The sequence below is a fragment of the Polistes canadensis genome, unplaced genomic scaffold (assembly GCF_001313835.1).
Source record: "Polistes canadensis isolate GaletaPanama2010 unplaced genomic scaffold, ASM131383v1 scaffold_448, whole genome shotgun sequence".
NCBI classification, from domain to species: domain Eukaryota; kingdom Metazoa; phylum Arthropoda; class Insecta; order Hymenoptera; family Vespidae; genus Polistes; species Polistes canadensis.
Genome location: NW_014569995.1, coordinates 34,604 through 52,475, shown reverse-complemented (window position 1 = coordinate 52,475; position 17,872 = coordinate 34,604). Strand labels below are relative to the sequence as shown.

Here is a 17,872-nt window from a genome sequence, read left to right as displayed (position 1 = left end):
ATTTACAAATTTAATCGTTGTCAATAAATGGCGTTACTATTGTTACTGTAGATAACATCGTTCCAATACACTAATTGTCTGTGGATAAAATAGGAACCTTCCATATTAGTATCGATTGAATTTATTGAAAGATACACACGTGTTTTTTTACAAGAGTACCATATACAATTAAAAAAACATATAAAATATTATCTAATTTAATTCTAAAAACTATCTAAAAACTTTTAAAAACTCTGATATTGTTATATTTTTAACAACATTATTTAAAGTAAACAGAATATACATAACATATTCATATAAATTTTAATCTAACCTCAAACACTAGTTTTCTTAGGACACATTCTAAATTATGGAAAGAAAAAATAAAAATTTGTTGAAAAATAAACAAATTAATAAAGAAAACGTTCGTAGGAAGAGATCAAGAATAATAATAAGAAATCTGCCATTTCAAGTAAGTTGTTTTATTGTACTATTAAACATATTAAATTTTCTTAATTTTAAATATTTGTTCTTATTGTAGCTCATAGAGGATCATTTAAAAGAATATTTTAGTAAGTATGGTAAAATTGAAGAAGTAAACATATTAAAGAAAGATGGAAAACCTGTTGGTTGCGGCTTTGTACAATTTGATCATGTACAAAGTGCAGCGAAAGCAATACATCATGCAAATATGAAGCTGCTTCAAGGTAGACCCATTGTAGTCGATTGGGCAATACCAAAAAGTAAGTATAAAAAAGATAGAAATAACCCAGGAAATAAAAAGGAAGATAATAATGTTGATACTGAAATAAAGATAGAACATGAAGATCATCAGAATGATGATAAATCGAATAATAAAAACGAATATATGGATATGTAAGTAATGAAGAAGTTATCTCTTACAAATAAATACGAATAAGGTATTTAACAAAAATATATTACCAATTATTAATTGAAATGTACAGATCGGTTGAAGAAAACAAAGAGGATATACAATACTTATCGGAAGAAGTACAAGATATAAAAGATGAGGAAGTTGTTATTAAAGAAGAAGCATCTGGAGAAGAAGAAGCAGACGACAAAGAATTAATTAGAAGACAAAATTTCAAACGCGAGTCTAATGATGTTGAGGATGGTAAAACAATTTTTCTAAAAAATGTACCATTCTCGACAACAAATAATGAACTCAAAGAATTTATGGAAGAAAGGTTTGGTCCGGTTCAATATGCTCTAATATGCATAGACCGTATGACTGAACATTCTAGAGGTACAGCATTTGTAAAATTCAAGGTAATAGATAGATTTATATTTATTATAATTAATGAATTATTAATAAAAAAAAAAAGATAATAAATAAAATGAGAATTACGTTTCTTTTCAGAATATAGAAGATGCTGAAAAATGTTTATCAGCAGGAACTGAATTACGTTTACATGATGCAATTATTGAACCTTACAAAGCATTAAGTAGAAAATGTATTATGGATAAAAATAATTTAAAGAATAAAAAAGAGAAAGATTCGAGAAATTTATATCTTGTTAAAGAAGGAGGTACACATATAAATATATTTATATTTTTTTAAGTGAAGAAATTTATAAAATAATAGAATAACATTAATTTGAAAATCAAAATATTTTCAGTAATAACAGCTGGGAGCCCAGCTGCAGTAGGCGTATCAGCTACGGATATGACTAAACGATTACAACTTGAACGCTGGAAATCTCAGATATTGCGTAACTTGAACATGTTTGTTTCAAGAGTACGCTTAGTTGTTCAAAATTTGCCTGCTTCATTAGATGATGCGAAACTTAGACTAATTTTTAAAAAATATGGTGGACCTAAGGCAATCATTAGAGAAGTATATATATGTTTACATTTTATTTCTTTTATTGTAAAAAATAAAAATCGTTTTACATGCTTACAATATTTTCATATTTGTATATATTTTTAGGCAAGAATTATGCGTGATTTAAAAAATATTGATGCAAATGGTATAGGTAAGTCCAAAGAATATGGATTTGTAACGTTCACCAAACACGAAGATGCTCTAAGAGCTTTACGAGCTATAAATAATAATCCTAAGATTTTTACATCATACAAGGTAAACTTAGATAATTAATCTTTTTACTAAATTGAACATTTTTTCCTATATTTAATCGTACGATCTATTATCAGAGACCGATAGTTGCATTTTCTATAGAAAATCGTATTATGGTAAATGCCAAACAAAGGAGAATAGAGAAAAGTCTAGCACGGAATCCTCTTTACTCGGGAAATAAAAATACCATTCCTAAAAAATCAGTGGAGCAAAAAACAATTGAAGCTAAGAAGGAATTCGAAGAAGAAGAAAAAACTTTCTCTGGTGTTAAAAGTAAACCTGGACAAACAAAGATCAGATCGAGGTTTAATTTAAAAAATCAAGCTATTTTGCATAAAAAAGTAACGAAGAAGGAGAAAAAGGCAGCTAAACACGATCAGCAGAGTAGAAAAATGAAATTAGAAAAAGTGAAAAAAGATGTGAAAGTAAGAATCCTTCTTCATATTTGTATATTTTTTGTTTTTTGTTTTTTTACACTAGTGATATGTTTTTAATAAAATTTGTCTTCTTTTTCTAGTTTAAAAAATTGGCCAAAAAAGGTGATGCGGAAAATGCAAACTTTAATAAACTTGTTGAAAGTTACAAAAATAAATTATTAGCAATAGGTCCAACCAGATCAAAATGGTACGAAACGTCATCGACGTAAATACATATTTATATATGTTTTTGTATTAAATAATTAATAGGCATCGATGTATTGTCTATTCATTTTAATAAATATCTCATATTATATATCATTGACGTAAACACACAAAATTAAGTGAATCCTATAAGAATGGAAGAACAAGAGTATAAGTTATATTATATTAAGTTAAATTATTGTCAGTAGATGACAATGTTATTTTAAAATTTGAAGAAACCAACATAATTTATAAGTACATATAATAATTAACAATTTACTTGCTTCCTAAAAATTAACGTTACACCAATAACATATTATGATCTTATAAAATATTCATAAAGATATATATGTCAAAAACATTACCTAATCTTATTGTATGTTTGATTAGGTTTTTCAAACTAATTCCAAAATTAAGCCATTTAAGCTCTAATCTTTATCACCAATGAGTAATAATATAATATCCAAGGTGATTTTTTTGTTTGTTAACAAATTGAACATTAAAAATTATATTGGTTTCTAAAGAGATGACATTGAGATTATTAGGTTTTTTATTGATCTGGGATAACAAAATTTCCTAAAAGAATTTCTCTTGAGAGTTTTAAAAGACGGGGTTTTCTCCATTCTTCAGTTAATGTTAAATTTGTTTACGCCGATGCTTAAAATGAAGGGACTTCATTAAAAACACTTTATGATGCAATGCACATAATCTTCCCCCTACTCGATATTTCTTTCTCCCAACTACTCCCTCTACTTTGTCCAGTCATATATTTCACCAGGTAGATTCACAAGAGTTATAATTCTCGTGCGCGAAAGTTATATGACTCGGCTTCTAAGCATCTAGGGTGTCGAGCGGCTAGCGTCCTTATCATCATAGGTAGACTAAACATCCTTAATGCTTGATTGAGGCGGCTTGAGATAAAGGGCGAGGAAAGTGCTTACCATCATTTCTCTCGCACCGACGACGAGTCACTTTCTTTCGGGCATTCAATTTGTAAAGACGTACAAATAAGTAAAAAGTATTTTAATCGACTCTTTTTAGTTCGATTATTTACTCGCTTACTGGAACCAAATAAATCATTTGTTATTATTTACGTGTGTGAATTCATATTTCGAACACTGTAACATAACTCGAACGCTTAACGCGAACTCAACTCACTTGTTTAATATTAGTGCTTCTCCACTTTGTCATTTTATTATATTTGTTTTAAAGATCCTTTACGTAATTCATTGTTTTTTATTTACAATTAGATCGTTATCCGTAAAAAAGTAAACGATGTGTCGGGTGTGTTTGTATAAATAATTAATTACTATCATTAATAAACTTTCTAAAAAATGATAGCTTCGTTTAGGTGAGTCTACAAAATAAAGATTATTAATTAATTATCTTCAATTTATTACACAATTTCCTGATATAATTTTGAATTATTTTTTCAAGATTCTAAGTCAATGTAGTTTTACTGTTTTATAATTTTCAGATTACTTTTCGAATCTACAAATAATTCTAAAAAATACTATTAATGTTACTTGACATTCGAAAGATTGTCAGAAGAAAGAATTTGAATTTTCCCGCGTTATTTATAACTTCGATATTTCGATTATTTCTTACTGTGTTTGAAACTTTTAAATTTACGAATAACTCGAATTTTGATATCACTTTTAATGTTCCTCTGTAATGTTATTTTGTATTTTAAAATTTCCATTAATTCACCTTGTACAAAAGAAAATTCAAATTCAAATTTATAAGTATTTTTAATGTTCCTGTTACTTTTAATTATATTTTATAAAAATATAATCGTTCTCATTTACACGCGAAAATGCATTTCAAATATTGTACAATAAATGATATTTAATATTTCTTTGAATTATAGAATTCATGCTTCGTCGAAGCTTCTCTCTGTCTTTTTTCTAAGATTTTCGAAGCATAATAAAAATGATCAACACACGGTATATAGAACTTTAGAAACTTTGGCAGCCACAGTTGAAAAACATGAATGCCCGAGTTATCGTCCATATGCGGAAATACCTGGACCAAAACCAATTCCTATTTTAGGAAATACATGGCGTTTTATTCCTTACATAGGTAGTAACATTTTATAAACAATAATCTTATAATAATACCATTAGACTTTTCTTCTATATAAATGTGAGAACATTATTCTAATCTGTCCCTAACGAATTTCAGGTGATTTTAAAATACAATCGGTGGATAAGGTTTCCAAGAGATTATACGAACAATATGGAAATATTGTTAAGATTGAAAATTTACTTGGCAGACCAGATATGGTTTTTGTTTACGATGCGAACGAAATTGAACGAATTTTTCGACAAGAAGATAAAATGCCTCATCGACCGTCCATGCCTTCTCTGAATTATTATAAACATGTATTAAGAAAAGAATTCTTCGATAATGATGCTGGTGTTATTGCTGTGTAAGTAATTATTTATTATTATTTCACCCAAATTAAATTGTGTGTATGTGTGTGGTGCTTAAATTAAATCTACGCCATTTAAGTTTTAGCGCCAATTTAGAAAATTCAAACTTCAAGTAACACTCTTTTACTGAAAAGAAAACTTTTCCATAGAAAAACCGAAACCACCGTAATATTTATCTTTACTTAGAAAGTATATCATTTCTTATGCATATGAAGTGCATACTAAATGCATACTAAATGCATATTGTATTCTAAAAGCATATTGTAAGAAACTTTACGTAACAATCCAAGGAAATATTATACAGTAGGTTTTACAAGAACGTGTATAGGTAAAGTACTTGTTAGATAACAATCCGGTGAAATCTATGGTATAATATATATTAAGTTCTCACGAAAGAGCACAAATTTTATGATCCATAAAATGTATTATTATCTAATACGAATTCAAACGAAATATTTTGTAATGAAAGTAGTGTGAAGAATAAAAAAAGAAAATAATCTTTTGTAATTGCAAAACACATAATTTATTTTGACCATTAAAGTTTTATCGTTCTGTTGTTTAGACACGGAGAGAGTTGGTATCATTTCCGTAGCAAAGTACAACAAGTAATGCTTCAACCACGAACAGCAAAAATGTATGTCGGTGCAATTGAGGAAGCAAGTCGTTCATTCCTCAGAAGGTATAATTACAGAATGCCTTTCCCTTTTCAGTTATATTCTTTTCTTTTTTCCCTTTCTATTTTTATCCTTTCCATTGCTCATTTGTCTTCATTCTATTCAACTTTTGAAGTTGACATGATTTTGTATAATTAATTCTGATATTATATTGCAGGATAGAAAGTATAAAGAATTTGAATAATGAAGCACCTGATGATTTTTTAAATGAGATACATAAATGGTCGCTCGAGTGTAAGTATACTTATGTTATTATTATTTCTTTCTAAAAGTAGACTGAACAACATAGAATATAATTAACAGCTATCGCACGAGTTGCATTGGACGTTCGTTTGGGTTGTTTAGACAACAATGCTAATCTCGAAACACAAGAATTAATAAACGCAGTAGTTACATTTTTCAAAAACGTCGGTGTTCTGGAACTTAAAATACCTTTTTGGAGGATTTTTAATACACCTACTTGGAAAAAATATGTTAATGCACTCGATACTATTGTACGGTTTGTATTGACAAAAAATACATAAACGAAAACAAATACGTATATTAAAGAAACAAGAAATTTAATTAATTTACAAATATAATTAAATAAATAAATATATTTTATATTATTCCTAATGTGATTTAGAATTACATCAAAATATACGAATGCTGCTTTATCGAACTGGAACGATTCTCCAAATTCTACCAAAGAATTATCATTGTTGGAAAGAGTTTTGGCTTTAGAAGGAAATTCGAAATTAGCAACAATTTTAGCACTTGATTTATTTCTAGTTGGTATAGATACTGTAAGTATGTATGAGTTTGTGTATATATATTAGGTTGTCCCATAGGTTCTTTCCGCGCCACGCTATGTGGCCCAGTAAATTTTTCTAATTATTATTTTTCTAAAGACTTCGAATGCTGTGGGATCAGTATTATATCAATTGGCAACGCATCCAGAAAAACAAGATATTGCTTACAAAGAAATATGCAACATATTACCATTAAGAGATGCACCGATGGAAGCAGTACACTTAGAAAATTTGAAATATTTGAAAGCTTGTATTAAAGAAACTTTGAGGTTTTTATTTTTCTATACAGTAGTAATATTGAACGCGTTTCATGCTTAATTATGTAATATTTAATATAATCATTATTTCATTTATTTAGTATTTTGTTTATATTTAAATTAGGATGTATCCTGTTGTTATTGGAAATGGAAGATGTATGACTAAAGATACAATAATCAGTGGTTATAATGTACCGAAAGGGGTAAGAAAATTGGTTTTGTACAAAAATCTTATTTTTAAAGATTTCATTGTCTAGTTAAATTATATGTTAAATATTAAATGTATTTCTATGTATGTGTGGATATATGTGTATAGGTGCAAGTTGTTTTTCAACATTACGTTATAAGCAATCTAGACAAATACTTTCCAAGTAGTGAAGAATTCATTCCTGAAAGATGGTTACAAGATAACGGTGTACTTCATGCATTTGCGTCACTTCCTTTTGGCTATGGTAAGCGTATGTGTCTTGGACGACGATTTGCTGAATTGGAAATGATTATTGTAATCAGTAAGGTGAGTTCCAGAAATATTATACTATTGTCTTACTTGGATAGTTTAAAAGGCTGATCTAAACAGAGGAAGACGTTTATTATCTTTTCTAGCGGATAATAATATCTACTAAGAAAAATAAACAAATTTACAAAATTATTTCAAATTTGACCCTTGATTTTTTTTTTCTAATGAAGAAAATGAGAGACCGTAGTATTTTTACGTTGTTGAATAGTAATTGAAAGAGAAATTGACTACACGAATAAGGACATTTATACGAAGATACGCTTGGTGCTCACGAGATATTCATAGTAGTTAACTTTCCGATGGTTACGCTTAACGAACTCAAACAATAATTAATTCCTCCGGTCATTTAATTATTTTCATAGTTATTTTATTACGATATGAGAAATATTTCGTTTATCTAACAAGTAAATGATCATCTAACATTGACTTTTACATGCCAATCTAATGCAAATTTAAATTATTATTTATTCAATGAATATAGTTTAGGAGGTAAGTTTAAGATTATTTTTCTATTTCAGATCTTACAGCATTATAAAATAGAATATCACCATGAAAAATTAGATTATTATATTGATCCGATGTACACGCCTAAAGGACCACTAAAATTAACATTTATTAACAGATAGGTAGATTTATTTGTACATTCATTATTTATATTTACCCGCCTTGAGATAGGCAACCCTCGATACACCTCGGTATAGAAAAAGTTTAGGCAATATTATTGAGAAACATAAAGTTCTTTATTCAATTTACATGATTGTATATAAATATTACATTAATATTATTTATTATTAAATTTGATATATTTCAGATAAAAAATAAATATAATATTTAAAATATATATAATAATAATAATTGCAGTATATAATTAAAAATTATAGCATGAAAAACAATGCTTAGACAAAATTTATTATATGTGTGTATGCGTGTGAGTCACATTGGTAATTTTATTTATATTTACATACATAGATTATAATAAATACATTACAAACAAATCAATTCTCTTATGTATGAATTGTCCCAGATAATTTGATACTTATAATAATTAATCACAGAAATCTATAAATCATAGCAATGCTCGTTTACCAAGCACGATCGATACTAAATTGACGGACACGTGTGCGTGTAACTGAAGTAGTATAGATGTATCACTTATTAAATAAATAATTCTATAATTTTATAATGCTTTTTGTTCAAAAAATAATATTTTCAATATTACAATTTAGTGTATAAAGTATAAAGTATCACGGAACGAAATCATGACAAAATGCATCTATTTAAAATGATTTATCTAAATAGGGAGGAAGGAGGGATCAATATGCCAACAAATAGAAATTCTTTCGTACAAATCTGATTTTAGTTAAGATGATGTGAGCACTCACCTATTTTTTTTATCGAGACTTATTTAACCATCTATTTAATTATGCAAATATCATTTGATTTATATATATATATATATATATATAAATGAACAAAACCACTTTTATTTGTTTTTGATCGATATTATAGATCTATCGATGTCCTTTTTAATCACTTTTATTATCGGTTTTAATTTCCTCCTTGACAACATCCTTTCTGCGATCAGATTTATTAGTAAATACACCGGGAAGATGATCCTTAACCTGTTCTCTTAATTTTTGTGGAATGACCATGACGGTTGTAGTGACGTTTCCTAAGAATAATATCAAGAACATAGCACTGAGAACCGAAACGTGCCAAGTAGCCTCTGGATGTGATATTAAAACATATAATATATAAGCGTTATAAAGTTGGAAAAAGTATCCAACAAATAGGAATGGAAGGAGAAACGATAGTCCACGCCACATCCAAGAATGAAAACCTTCAATAGTAATATCCATATTATGTCTTTCACCTAATGCTTTTAAACGATAAAGTACACCCCGTTGATAACGAAATTGTAGATATTGTACTATACCTAAAAATATTAATATTTATGAAAGTATCGAGATAATCAAAAAGAATTAATTAAAATCATTAAACAGATTAGAATACTTACTAATATATACATTGAACCAAATAAATTGACCACGAAATGCATACCAAGCACCTGTATTTGGCCACACTAATAAAACAGCCGACACTACAGTAGAGAGAAAGTGATGAAATCGCCACCAGCCTTTAATTCTTGATCCATTTACTTTAAGAATACTTTCTCTTATTGTTAATGTGCAATAATACCAGACTAGAAGGAACATCAAACTCAGTTCCAATGTTCTAAAATAATATTCATTTTTTTTTTTTAATAATATTAAAACATTATATTAAAGAAATAATTAAGATTCGTTGAATAATTGATATATATATTTATAAATCTTACCTTACATTAGTAAAAAGATTTAAAACAGATAGCACAAAACCAATCACAGATAATACTAATTTAAATTTTTCATATTCATCCTTGTATTTAAATCTGAGAAGATAAAAAAAAGTAAATTGATCATTAGTTCTCGATGATAATTAATCTGATATTAATACAAATATTTTATATTTCCTTACATATATGTATTTTATTTCATATTTTTCTATATATAAGGAAAAAAGATAAAGAAGAAACCTTACTTATCATTTTTGTTCAATATAGAAACATTAACACTGCCTAATATAATTTGAAGATATACACCGTTTGGTTTTGGTAAAGTTTGTTCCATTTCATGTAATTGTTGTTCTCTTCTTATCATATCTTTATCTAACGTCATTCTTGTACTTTTCTCATGAAGCCTAAATAAATAAATATATATATATATATATGTATTATATAATCTTTTAATGTAAGTAGTAAACTTATCTTCTTCACTATAATAAACTTACTGTTTTAGAGATTTAGAAATAATATTCATTCTATATCTTTGATGAGAGATTCCTTTAACACATTTTGCTTGTAACTCTCTAACTTCTTCTAATTTAGCAAGATATTCCCTATTTAGTACCTGTAATAAAAAATCACACATATGATAAACATTAATTATTCAAAAAATAATATCACGCAAACGCTATATTATAAAAGAAATGAATGTTAGTAAAAGATAACAAATTATCATTGTTATCGTGCTATTATTGTTATTCTATGTTTAATGCGTATAATACAGGCTGTATTAAATAAATGTTTAAATATCAGAAACCAATTTATCAAACAATTTGAATCATTCAATCGCTACATTATAAAAGAAATAAATATTAATCAATAATAAATCATAATCATTATCGTCATTATCGTGTAATCATTGTTACAAAAAAAGAAATATTTTTTTATAACTAAGCAAAAGAAAGAGGGGAAAAAATAATAGAAAGAATGAAAAAGAAAAAGGTAGACAAATCGATAGGTTTCAAAGTTCACAAAGTTCATTAACATATTAATGATATTTATTAATTTATTTTTATTCCTTTAATGTGCATTTTGTTATGATATTTAAATGCAATTCGTCAAAGAAATAAACAACTTAACCTGTCTTTCTCCCGCGATAAAGAATAATATTATTGGAGAAAAAACGAAAAGTAAAGGATAGATTTTTTCATTATTCTTCTCCTCCTCCTCCCTGATTATTTCAGTTAGATTTTTCTTTTTTTTTTTACCTCCAACTCCTTATAATCTCGTGCCAAGTCCTTCCAATCTTTTAAACAAGATTCAACGTCAGTGTCCATTTTTTCGTTCGTTATTTATATATTTATTTCTATACTTTGGATGAAATTATTTATTATATATTAGTATTGAAATAAAAAATATGAGTCCTCTGTATGAAAAATCTTGAATAATATTTATCTTAGATGTCGTTTTCTCGTGTAGAATCGTCGTCAATGAACATCGAACCATCGAACACTGTCGAGACATGCAATCACTATCGTGCGTTCTATGATATCGAGTATATCGTCATCTCAGTCTTTTCAATCGATTTTAACAATAAACAATAAAATCCTATTTAAATTTGTAATAGAATATAACGATCAATTATTGTGAACAAAAATAATCTAACCTATTTCCATGATACGATTGATTTTTTAATTCTTGCGTATACTTTCCTCCACGATTTATCGTTTCTATCGTAATTGAGAGAGAAAGAGAGAGAGAGAGAGAAGGAAAGAAATGAAAGAAATAAGGAAGAAAAAGAACAATTACAAACTCATGGTGTTGGAAGAAAATTCACGAGAGGAGGGCACCTAGAATATCTTGATACGTCACTGAAGTGCAACGTTAATTGTCCAAAGGTCGCGTAGATGGCGCTATCGTCGTCACTTTCTCGAAAGTGGAAATAAAAAAAAAAATTATGCAATTACGGAAAAGCGCCATCTTCCGGTATGCAAGAAATTTAAAGGATACCTTTTTTTTGTTTTTCTGTTTTCCTTCAAAACAAAAAATAAAAGAAGAAAAAAATAATATACGATACGTTCGAAATCTTTTTTATCGCTGACGAGTGTCAGTGTTCGATGAATATGACGATGATTTATTTCAATCATTCCACAAGCATCTTTATCTTTTCATTTTATTTTTTTTATCATACATTGTCTCGATTTGCTAAATTTGTCTTCATAAGATTACTTTTAATAATTAAATAGTCAAGATACAAGGTCACGTTTGATACGATAAATGTTCGTAAACGTATTTTCATTTGCGTATTTATTAAATATGTAATATAATTAATATTTGATTTATTTATATTTAAAATAATCAATAAGTATTTGTTACAATTGAAAGGAATTTTTTCAGCAAGATATCATTATTATTATCCGAAAAGTTCGTGCCGATTAGGGAATAAATCGATTACGAACATTCAAAGCAAATCAATAATAATAATAATAATAATAATAATCAATAAATCTGATACAAATTATGTAACAATAATAATTTAAAAAAAATATATATATGTATATATATATATATATATATATATATATATATATGCGTACGTATATAAAAACAACTTAAAACGGTCAGAATTTTTCAGCGGTCCTTGACCAAGCACGTTCCACCACGATTTGGAATGGAAAAAAGATGATTTGCATTAGTATACTACTACTCTTCTTATTTATATTCCTTCCGACATAGGAGAGGAAAAAGAAGAAAGATTCAAAAGATTTGAAAAATTTCAAATTGGAAATCTTCTTTAACAATTTTCATGGATCGTTATAAATATAAATATTGTTTAAATGATAAAAACATTCTCTTGCATAGCATTAAATACTATCATTTACAAAACGAAACCACTTCCTCTCTTTTTTTCATACTACGTCAACATTTATCGTAAAATAAATATTAGACGAAGAAAAGAAGTTGTAAGATTTATCGTACGCGTTTAAGAGTTCAATGTTATTTCATCGGAAGTTGGATTTTTAATCTCACCAAAATATCACTGGTATGACATTAAATACAAGAAATAGATATTCCAGATCGATTGGTACGTCTATTGCATTATTTATAGTGGATATTATCGTGTACCGTTCAAAGTCTGTGAATCCTATCAGACTTTAAAAGTAGATTTCTTTACCCTTTTTATCTATAGTATCATCATACATATATATATAGGTATAGATTTTATTTACCGCCAGTTTTAAATCATTCCTTATACACATACATACATATAATTATAGAATTTATTTTCTACGAATTTCCACATTTTTCGATAAAGAGGGAGAAGGACCGAAAAACAATTCGAAAATCGTGGTAACTAAAATAGATCAAATTGATTTGATCTATTTCTTTGTTTTCTTTTAAAAAGACTAACTTAGCAAATAAATGATGTCAATAAATTATACAAATATATTTGATAATATAAATATAATTAGATTATCAAGTAAAATGAATTGTTTCCAATTTGTTGACTTTTAAGTCCAGTGTTATAATAATTGGTACAATCGTTGGGCGATTAAAAGAAATAAAGGAAATGTTGGATGCATTATTTTGTCAAATACTTTGACAGTTTCTATAATTAAAGAGACTTGTATAGAACAGAAAGGAATCCCCACTCTGCTTTTCTCTGTCTTTCTCTCTCGGAGTTTGAAGAGACTCGAGTAAGAGATTGAAAAATGTTCGAAACTGTTAAACTTCAAGCAGTCTCGGTCGTCGGGTTCTCCAGTTAGCGACAACCCGAGCATGAGAAAGTATCCTACATATACACCCACCATATATACAAACAAATAAACACGCATTGAAACATATACCTAAGGAGTTGAAACAAACGTGCTTTTTTCCCTTTTTTTTTTTTTTTTTTTAACTAAAAACAAGCATAGGTGGTGCGTTTTATAATTGAATAGAATTAGTGATATACCTGAATAAAAAATAATACGAACGATTGAATTAGTGAATGAATTAGCATGGAGGTGGGGGAGATAAAATGGCGGGAACAATGATAAATTTTTAAAAAGATCTTCCCTCATTAGGATATATGGTATTCCGAAATAAACAAATAATACGAGTTGGAGTATATATACATGCGGTTAGTAAAAAGAAAAAATAAAGAAAGAGTTGCAGTTTATATTTCGAATACGAACGAGTAAGAAAGGAGAAGGAAAGAAGGAAAAGAAACATAAATGTGCAGGAGGTTCAACGACGCGTGAACGATAAGAAAAGAAGACGGGTTGAGTTGTTCGATCGACGATAACGTTGTCGACATTGTTCTCTTCTTCTTCTTCTTCTTCTTCTTCTTCTTCTTCTCTTCTTGGTCATCATCATCATCATCATCATCATCATCATAATCGTCGCGTGTTGCAGTTGTCAAACAAAATTGTGCTTTGTGCGTTAAAGGTATTCTATAAAATTATATTACAAAGCAGTAAAGAGAGAGTTTGTTGATCGAAAAAGAAGAAAGGAAGAGGAAGAATTCTTCGTTGTTCTCGTTTATGAAGAAGAAGAAAAGAAGAAGAAGAGGAAGAAGAAGAAAAAGATAGTGGAAGGGGGTTGTGGATAAAGTAAACGGGCTTCTCTAGATAACGGCATAGTTCAACAACGGTATTCGGATCTCGAGGCGCGAAGCTAAGAAGAATAATTCTGATTGGTAGCCGGCGACGCGCCGCTTTCCGGTCCGATTTCCGGTCTCGACATTCAGCCGCGAATTGCAGCACGCGCGCGCAACCTCTCATGCACTCTGCGCGTGTGTGTAATGTGTGTGTCTCTAAACCGATTCTCTTTTTATGTTTTACTTAATTATTATTAATATTTATTCAAGAAAAATATAAATTTAAGGAACCAGGAAAGGAGATAAAAATACGAGAATAAGAAAAGCAACGCAACGCAACGCAACGCAACGACAACTGCAACGCGAATAATTCACGCACCACTGTGTGGTTTCCATTTTCGTTTTGTATTATTATTAAAATTTATACAAAATAAACGAAAACTAAAGAGAGAAATAGAGAGAAGAAACAGAGAAGGAGAAAAAGAAAGAAAGAAATAAGACAAGAATAAGAACAGCAAACAACAACTGCAGCGCGCACATTCACGCACTGTGCGTTAACCGGTTCCGTTTTGAATTATTTACGTTTATAGAAGAAAAAAAGGAAAGAAAGAAAAAAAAGAAAAAAAGGGGAAGAAGAAGAAGAAGAGTAACGCCATTTTGTATCGTTATTAGTATTTTAAATGAATAGAATATAAATAGATTTTGAATGAAAGATTCCAATAGAATCCAATAGAATATAACGCTGGCTATATCAGTTCAATGTGGTCGTATGCAAATTAATTAATATGATATAAATAAAATATAAAATAAAAAAAAGAAAAAAAAGAGGAATTAGTAAGAGATATAAGAAGATTGAAATAGGAGAGGTGGTCAGAGAAAACGTGATCGTCGTTAAAACATGATCGTTTGAATTTGATCGTCGTTTCCAATTTCGCCAAGCATAAAATTATTCGACAAAGTTATTCGCCGAGTTAATACGAGAGGATTATATATTCGAACGTTTCGTAAAATCGTCTTTTTTTTATATCCCTTTACTTTCTTCTTATCCTTTTCTCGTAAAGAGAATATATTTATTATCGAGAATGCGTACGTTATGGTCGAGTTTGAAAAGATCTCGTCCATCTTTGTTTAACGCGGCTTCTATGTCGCGCAAAAAGCTTTTCGTCAATGGTAACGTAAATGATAAAAATAAAATGGATATCAAAAAGAAATCGGACATATCATCGGGAAAGTCTTACGTCGAAAGAAAATATGTAACTTCGATTACAACAAACTCGGCAGTTATTTTAAGGGAACCACCGAAACCCAAAGGTTTCCCGTTATTTGGTACAATATTTGAATTCTTAAATACCGGTGGTGCGAAGATGCTTCACGAATACGTCGATCGTAGGCACAAAGAATTAGGACCGATTTATAGGGAACGTATCGGCCCGGTAATGGTAGTTTTTGTTAACTCACCCCAGGAATATCGAAGAATTTTTAGGCTCGAAGGACCAACGCCTAAACATTTTCTTCCGGAGGCTTGGCTTATTTATAATGAGCTTAGATCTTTGGAACGAGGATTGCTTTTCATGTAAGTCCATTTTTCTTCTTCTATTACATTTTATTTTTGATTACATTATAGTATATATAATTAATATTACAATATAAAATGAATAAAATGTGTTTCATAGCAGAAACTCATAGAGTTATGTGATACACACACGATTATATTCTTATATACAATATAATAATACTGATAAATTATCCTCAATCCTAATATATTTCTCATAGATTTAACATAAAATGTAATTTAATTATCAAAACAATTAAATAGACAATATTATTTCATAGGAACGGAGAAGAATGGCTAAAATATCGGCGAATATTAAACAAGGTGATGCTGTTATCAGATCCAACGGACATGTTTGTTGGTCCATGTCAAAAGGCTGCTGAGGGATTAGTAGAAAAATGGATAACTCAACATAATAGTGATGATACGTTATCCCAATTGGAAACTCAACTATATCAATGGTCAATCGAAGGTATAGGATTTAATAATAATTATATATTTTAATAACAACAATATTTCGTGAATTATTTTCAATCAAACATATTCCTATACAAAATAGCAATGTTGGCAACTTTAATGGGATCCACATGGCATCAACATAAATCAGTAATATCACGTTATTCTGAAAACTTAGCTAAATCGTTGCACAAAATATTCGAATATACAGCTGAGTTATCAGTATTACCGGCAAAATTAGCAAAAACCTTGAGACTACCTTCCTGGAATAAATTCGTTGAGTCTGCAGATTCGGCATTAAGTATCGTTCGAACATTGGTACCGGAAATGGTTCACCTTGGTGGTGATGGTCTACTGCAGACGATGATGAACGAAGGAATTCGGGACGATGATCTTGTTAGGATAGTCACTGACTTTATTATTGCGGCTGGAGATACGGTATTTTTTTATTACAAATATTAAATCAGTGACATGTTCGTTTGATTAATTAATAAATAATTAATCGTTCAGGTCAATGTTAACATCCAATTTGTTTTAATTTTACTTTCAGACAGCTTTCTCCACTCAATGGATGTTATTTTTACTTGGTAATGATACCAAATTGCAAGACAAGTTGTACGAATCTATTCAAAATTTATCATCCAAGGAAATATTACGTAATTCCTTGATTAAAGGAGTTATTAAGGAAACCCTTAGGCTATACCCAATAGCTCCATTTATTACGAGATATTTGCCAGAGGATAATGTCATTGGTGGATATTTTGTACCTAAAGGGGTAAATATACAATTTTATATATGTTTGTTTTTCCAACAATATCATTGACAGTGCATGCATATTGATTGATTACAAGAAAATTAATAATTAATAATCAAATTAATTTAATGACTACAATATTGAATGAATGAATGAATTTTTCTTTTTTTTCTCCTTTTTTTTTGTTATATAGGAATTAATTTTACTTTCATTGTATTCGAGTAGCAGAGATCCCATTAATTTTCCACGACCGAACGAATTTTATCCAGAAAGATGGATACGAACAGAAAATGGTAATTATCAGGACGTAGTTAATCCTCATGCTAATATACCATTCGCTTTAGGAGCAAGAAGTTGCGTAGGTCGTAAACTCGCTGAAATTCAAATATCTCTTGTATTGGCCGAGGTAATCATATTTTTTTCAAATATAAGTTATTCTATTAAAATATATTTGGAATATCTAATAAATCTTGTTTTTTTTTTTCATTCACAGCTTGTTCGTACTTTCAAAATAAAATGTATGAATAAAGACGAAGTGAAATTGATATTGCACTTGATATCCGTACCGTCTAAACCAATAAAGCTTAAATTAATTAAGAGAAACTTTACGGTAAGATAGTAGAGAAAAAATTAAGGGTAACGTCGTTGTAGACAAATTTTAGTAACTTTTTACATATCACATATATATATATATGTATGTATATATAATATTTTTTTTTATCTTCTTCCATTAAGGCGTAAATTAAATTTTACATTGCCATTTAAATTCGGATGATTAAAAGAGAAAAGACGATTATTTACAATCTCATATTATTTTGTATATACAATTCACAA

General features: G+C 28.7%; 4 protein-coding genes across 6 annotated transcripts in view; 3 read left to right on the top strand and 1 right to left on the bottom strand.

The window, feature by feature from the left end:
• Positions 1–107: 107 nt before the first annotated feature.
• Positions 108–2,807, top strand: LOC106792491 (RNA-binding protein 28-like). The gene is made up of 8 exons (XM_014758929.1): positions 108–451; positions 521–855; positions 945–1,269; positions 1,361–1,529; positions 1,620–1,837; positions 1,931–2,080; positions 2,155–2,502; positions 2,595–2,807. The coding sequence occupies exons 1-8, from the start codon at positions 350–352 to the stop codon at positions 2,721–2,723; spliced, it is 1,776 nt and encodes a 591-aa protein (XP_014614415.1). The 5' UTR covers positions 108–349; the 3' UTR covers positions 2,724–2,807.
• Positions 2,808–3,978: 1,171 nt separating this feature from the next.
• Positions 3,979–8,175, top strand: LOC106792494 (probable cytochrome P450 301a1, mitochondrial). Of its 2 annotated transcripts, XM_014758935.1 has the most exons (11): positions 3,979–4,048; positions 4,568–4,779; positions 4,882–5,128; positions 5,695–5,811; positions 5,964–6,040; positions 6,110–6,305; positions 6,432–6,591; positions 6,697–6,866; positions 6,979–7,057; positions 7,171–7,368; positions 7,890–8,175. In XM_014758935.1, exons 1-11 carry the CDS (start codon positions 4,032–4,034, stop codon positions 7,995–7,997), a joined length of 1,581 nt encoding a protein of 526 aa, XP_014614421.1. In that variant the 5' UTR covers positions 3,979–4,031; the 3' UTR covers positions 7,998–8,175. The 2 variants fall into 2 exon arrangements, with proteins under 2 accessions (XP_014614421.1, XP_014614420.1); XM_014758934.1 differs by lacking the exon at positions 3,979–4,048 and having other exon boundaries at positions 4,528–4,779.
• Positions 8,176–8,810: 635 nt separating this feature from the next.
• Positions 8,811–11,470, bottom strand: LOC106792492 (transmembrane protein 120 homolog). 2 transcript variants are annotated; one of them, XM_014758930.1, is made up of 6 exons: positions 10,963–11,470; positions 10,201–10,319; positions 9,952–10,110; positions 9,710–9,802; positions 9,389–9,606; positions 8,811–9,307 (listed from the first exon to the last, which is right to left on the bottom strand). In XM_014758930.1, exons 1-6 carry the CDS (start codon positions 11,029–11,031, stop codon positions 8,898–8,900), a joined length of 1,068 nt encoding a protein of 355 aa, XP_014614416.1. In that variant the 5' UTR covers positions 11,032–11,470; the 3' UTR covers positions 8,811–8,897. The 2 variants fall into 2 exon arrangements, with proteins under 2 accessions (XP_014614416.1, XP_014614418.1); XM_014758932.1 differs by lacking the exon at positions 10,963–11,470 and adding an exon at positions 10,835–10,925.
• Positions 11,471–13,839: 2,369 nt separating this feature from the next.
• The window catches only part of LOC106792486 (cytochrome P450 315a1, mitochondrial), a 5,069-nt gene continuing 1,036 nt past the window's right edge, over positions 13,840–17,872 (top strand). Inside the window, exons 1-6 of the mRNA XM_014758924.1 lie at positions 13,840–15,849; positions 16,110–16,300; positions 16,388–16,722; positions 16,835–17,059; positions 17,232–17,444; positions 17,532–17,648. Of these exons, the coding sequence (XP_014614410.1) occupies positions 15,359–15,849; positions 16,110–16,300; positions 16,388–16,722; positions 16,835–17,059; positions 17,232–17,444; positions 17,532–17,648 (1,572 nt within the window). The 5' untranslated portion in view covers positions 13,840–15,358. The remainder of the gene's footprint in view (positions 15,850–16,109; positions 16,301–16,387; positions 16,723–16,834; positions 17,060–17,231; positions 17,445–17,531; positions 17,649–17,872) is intronic.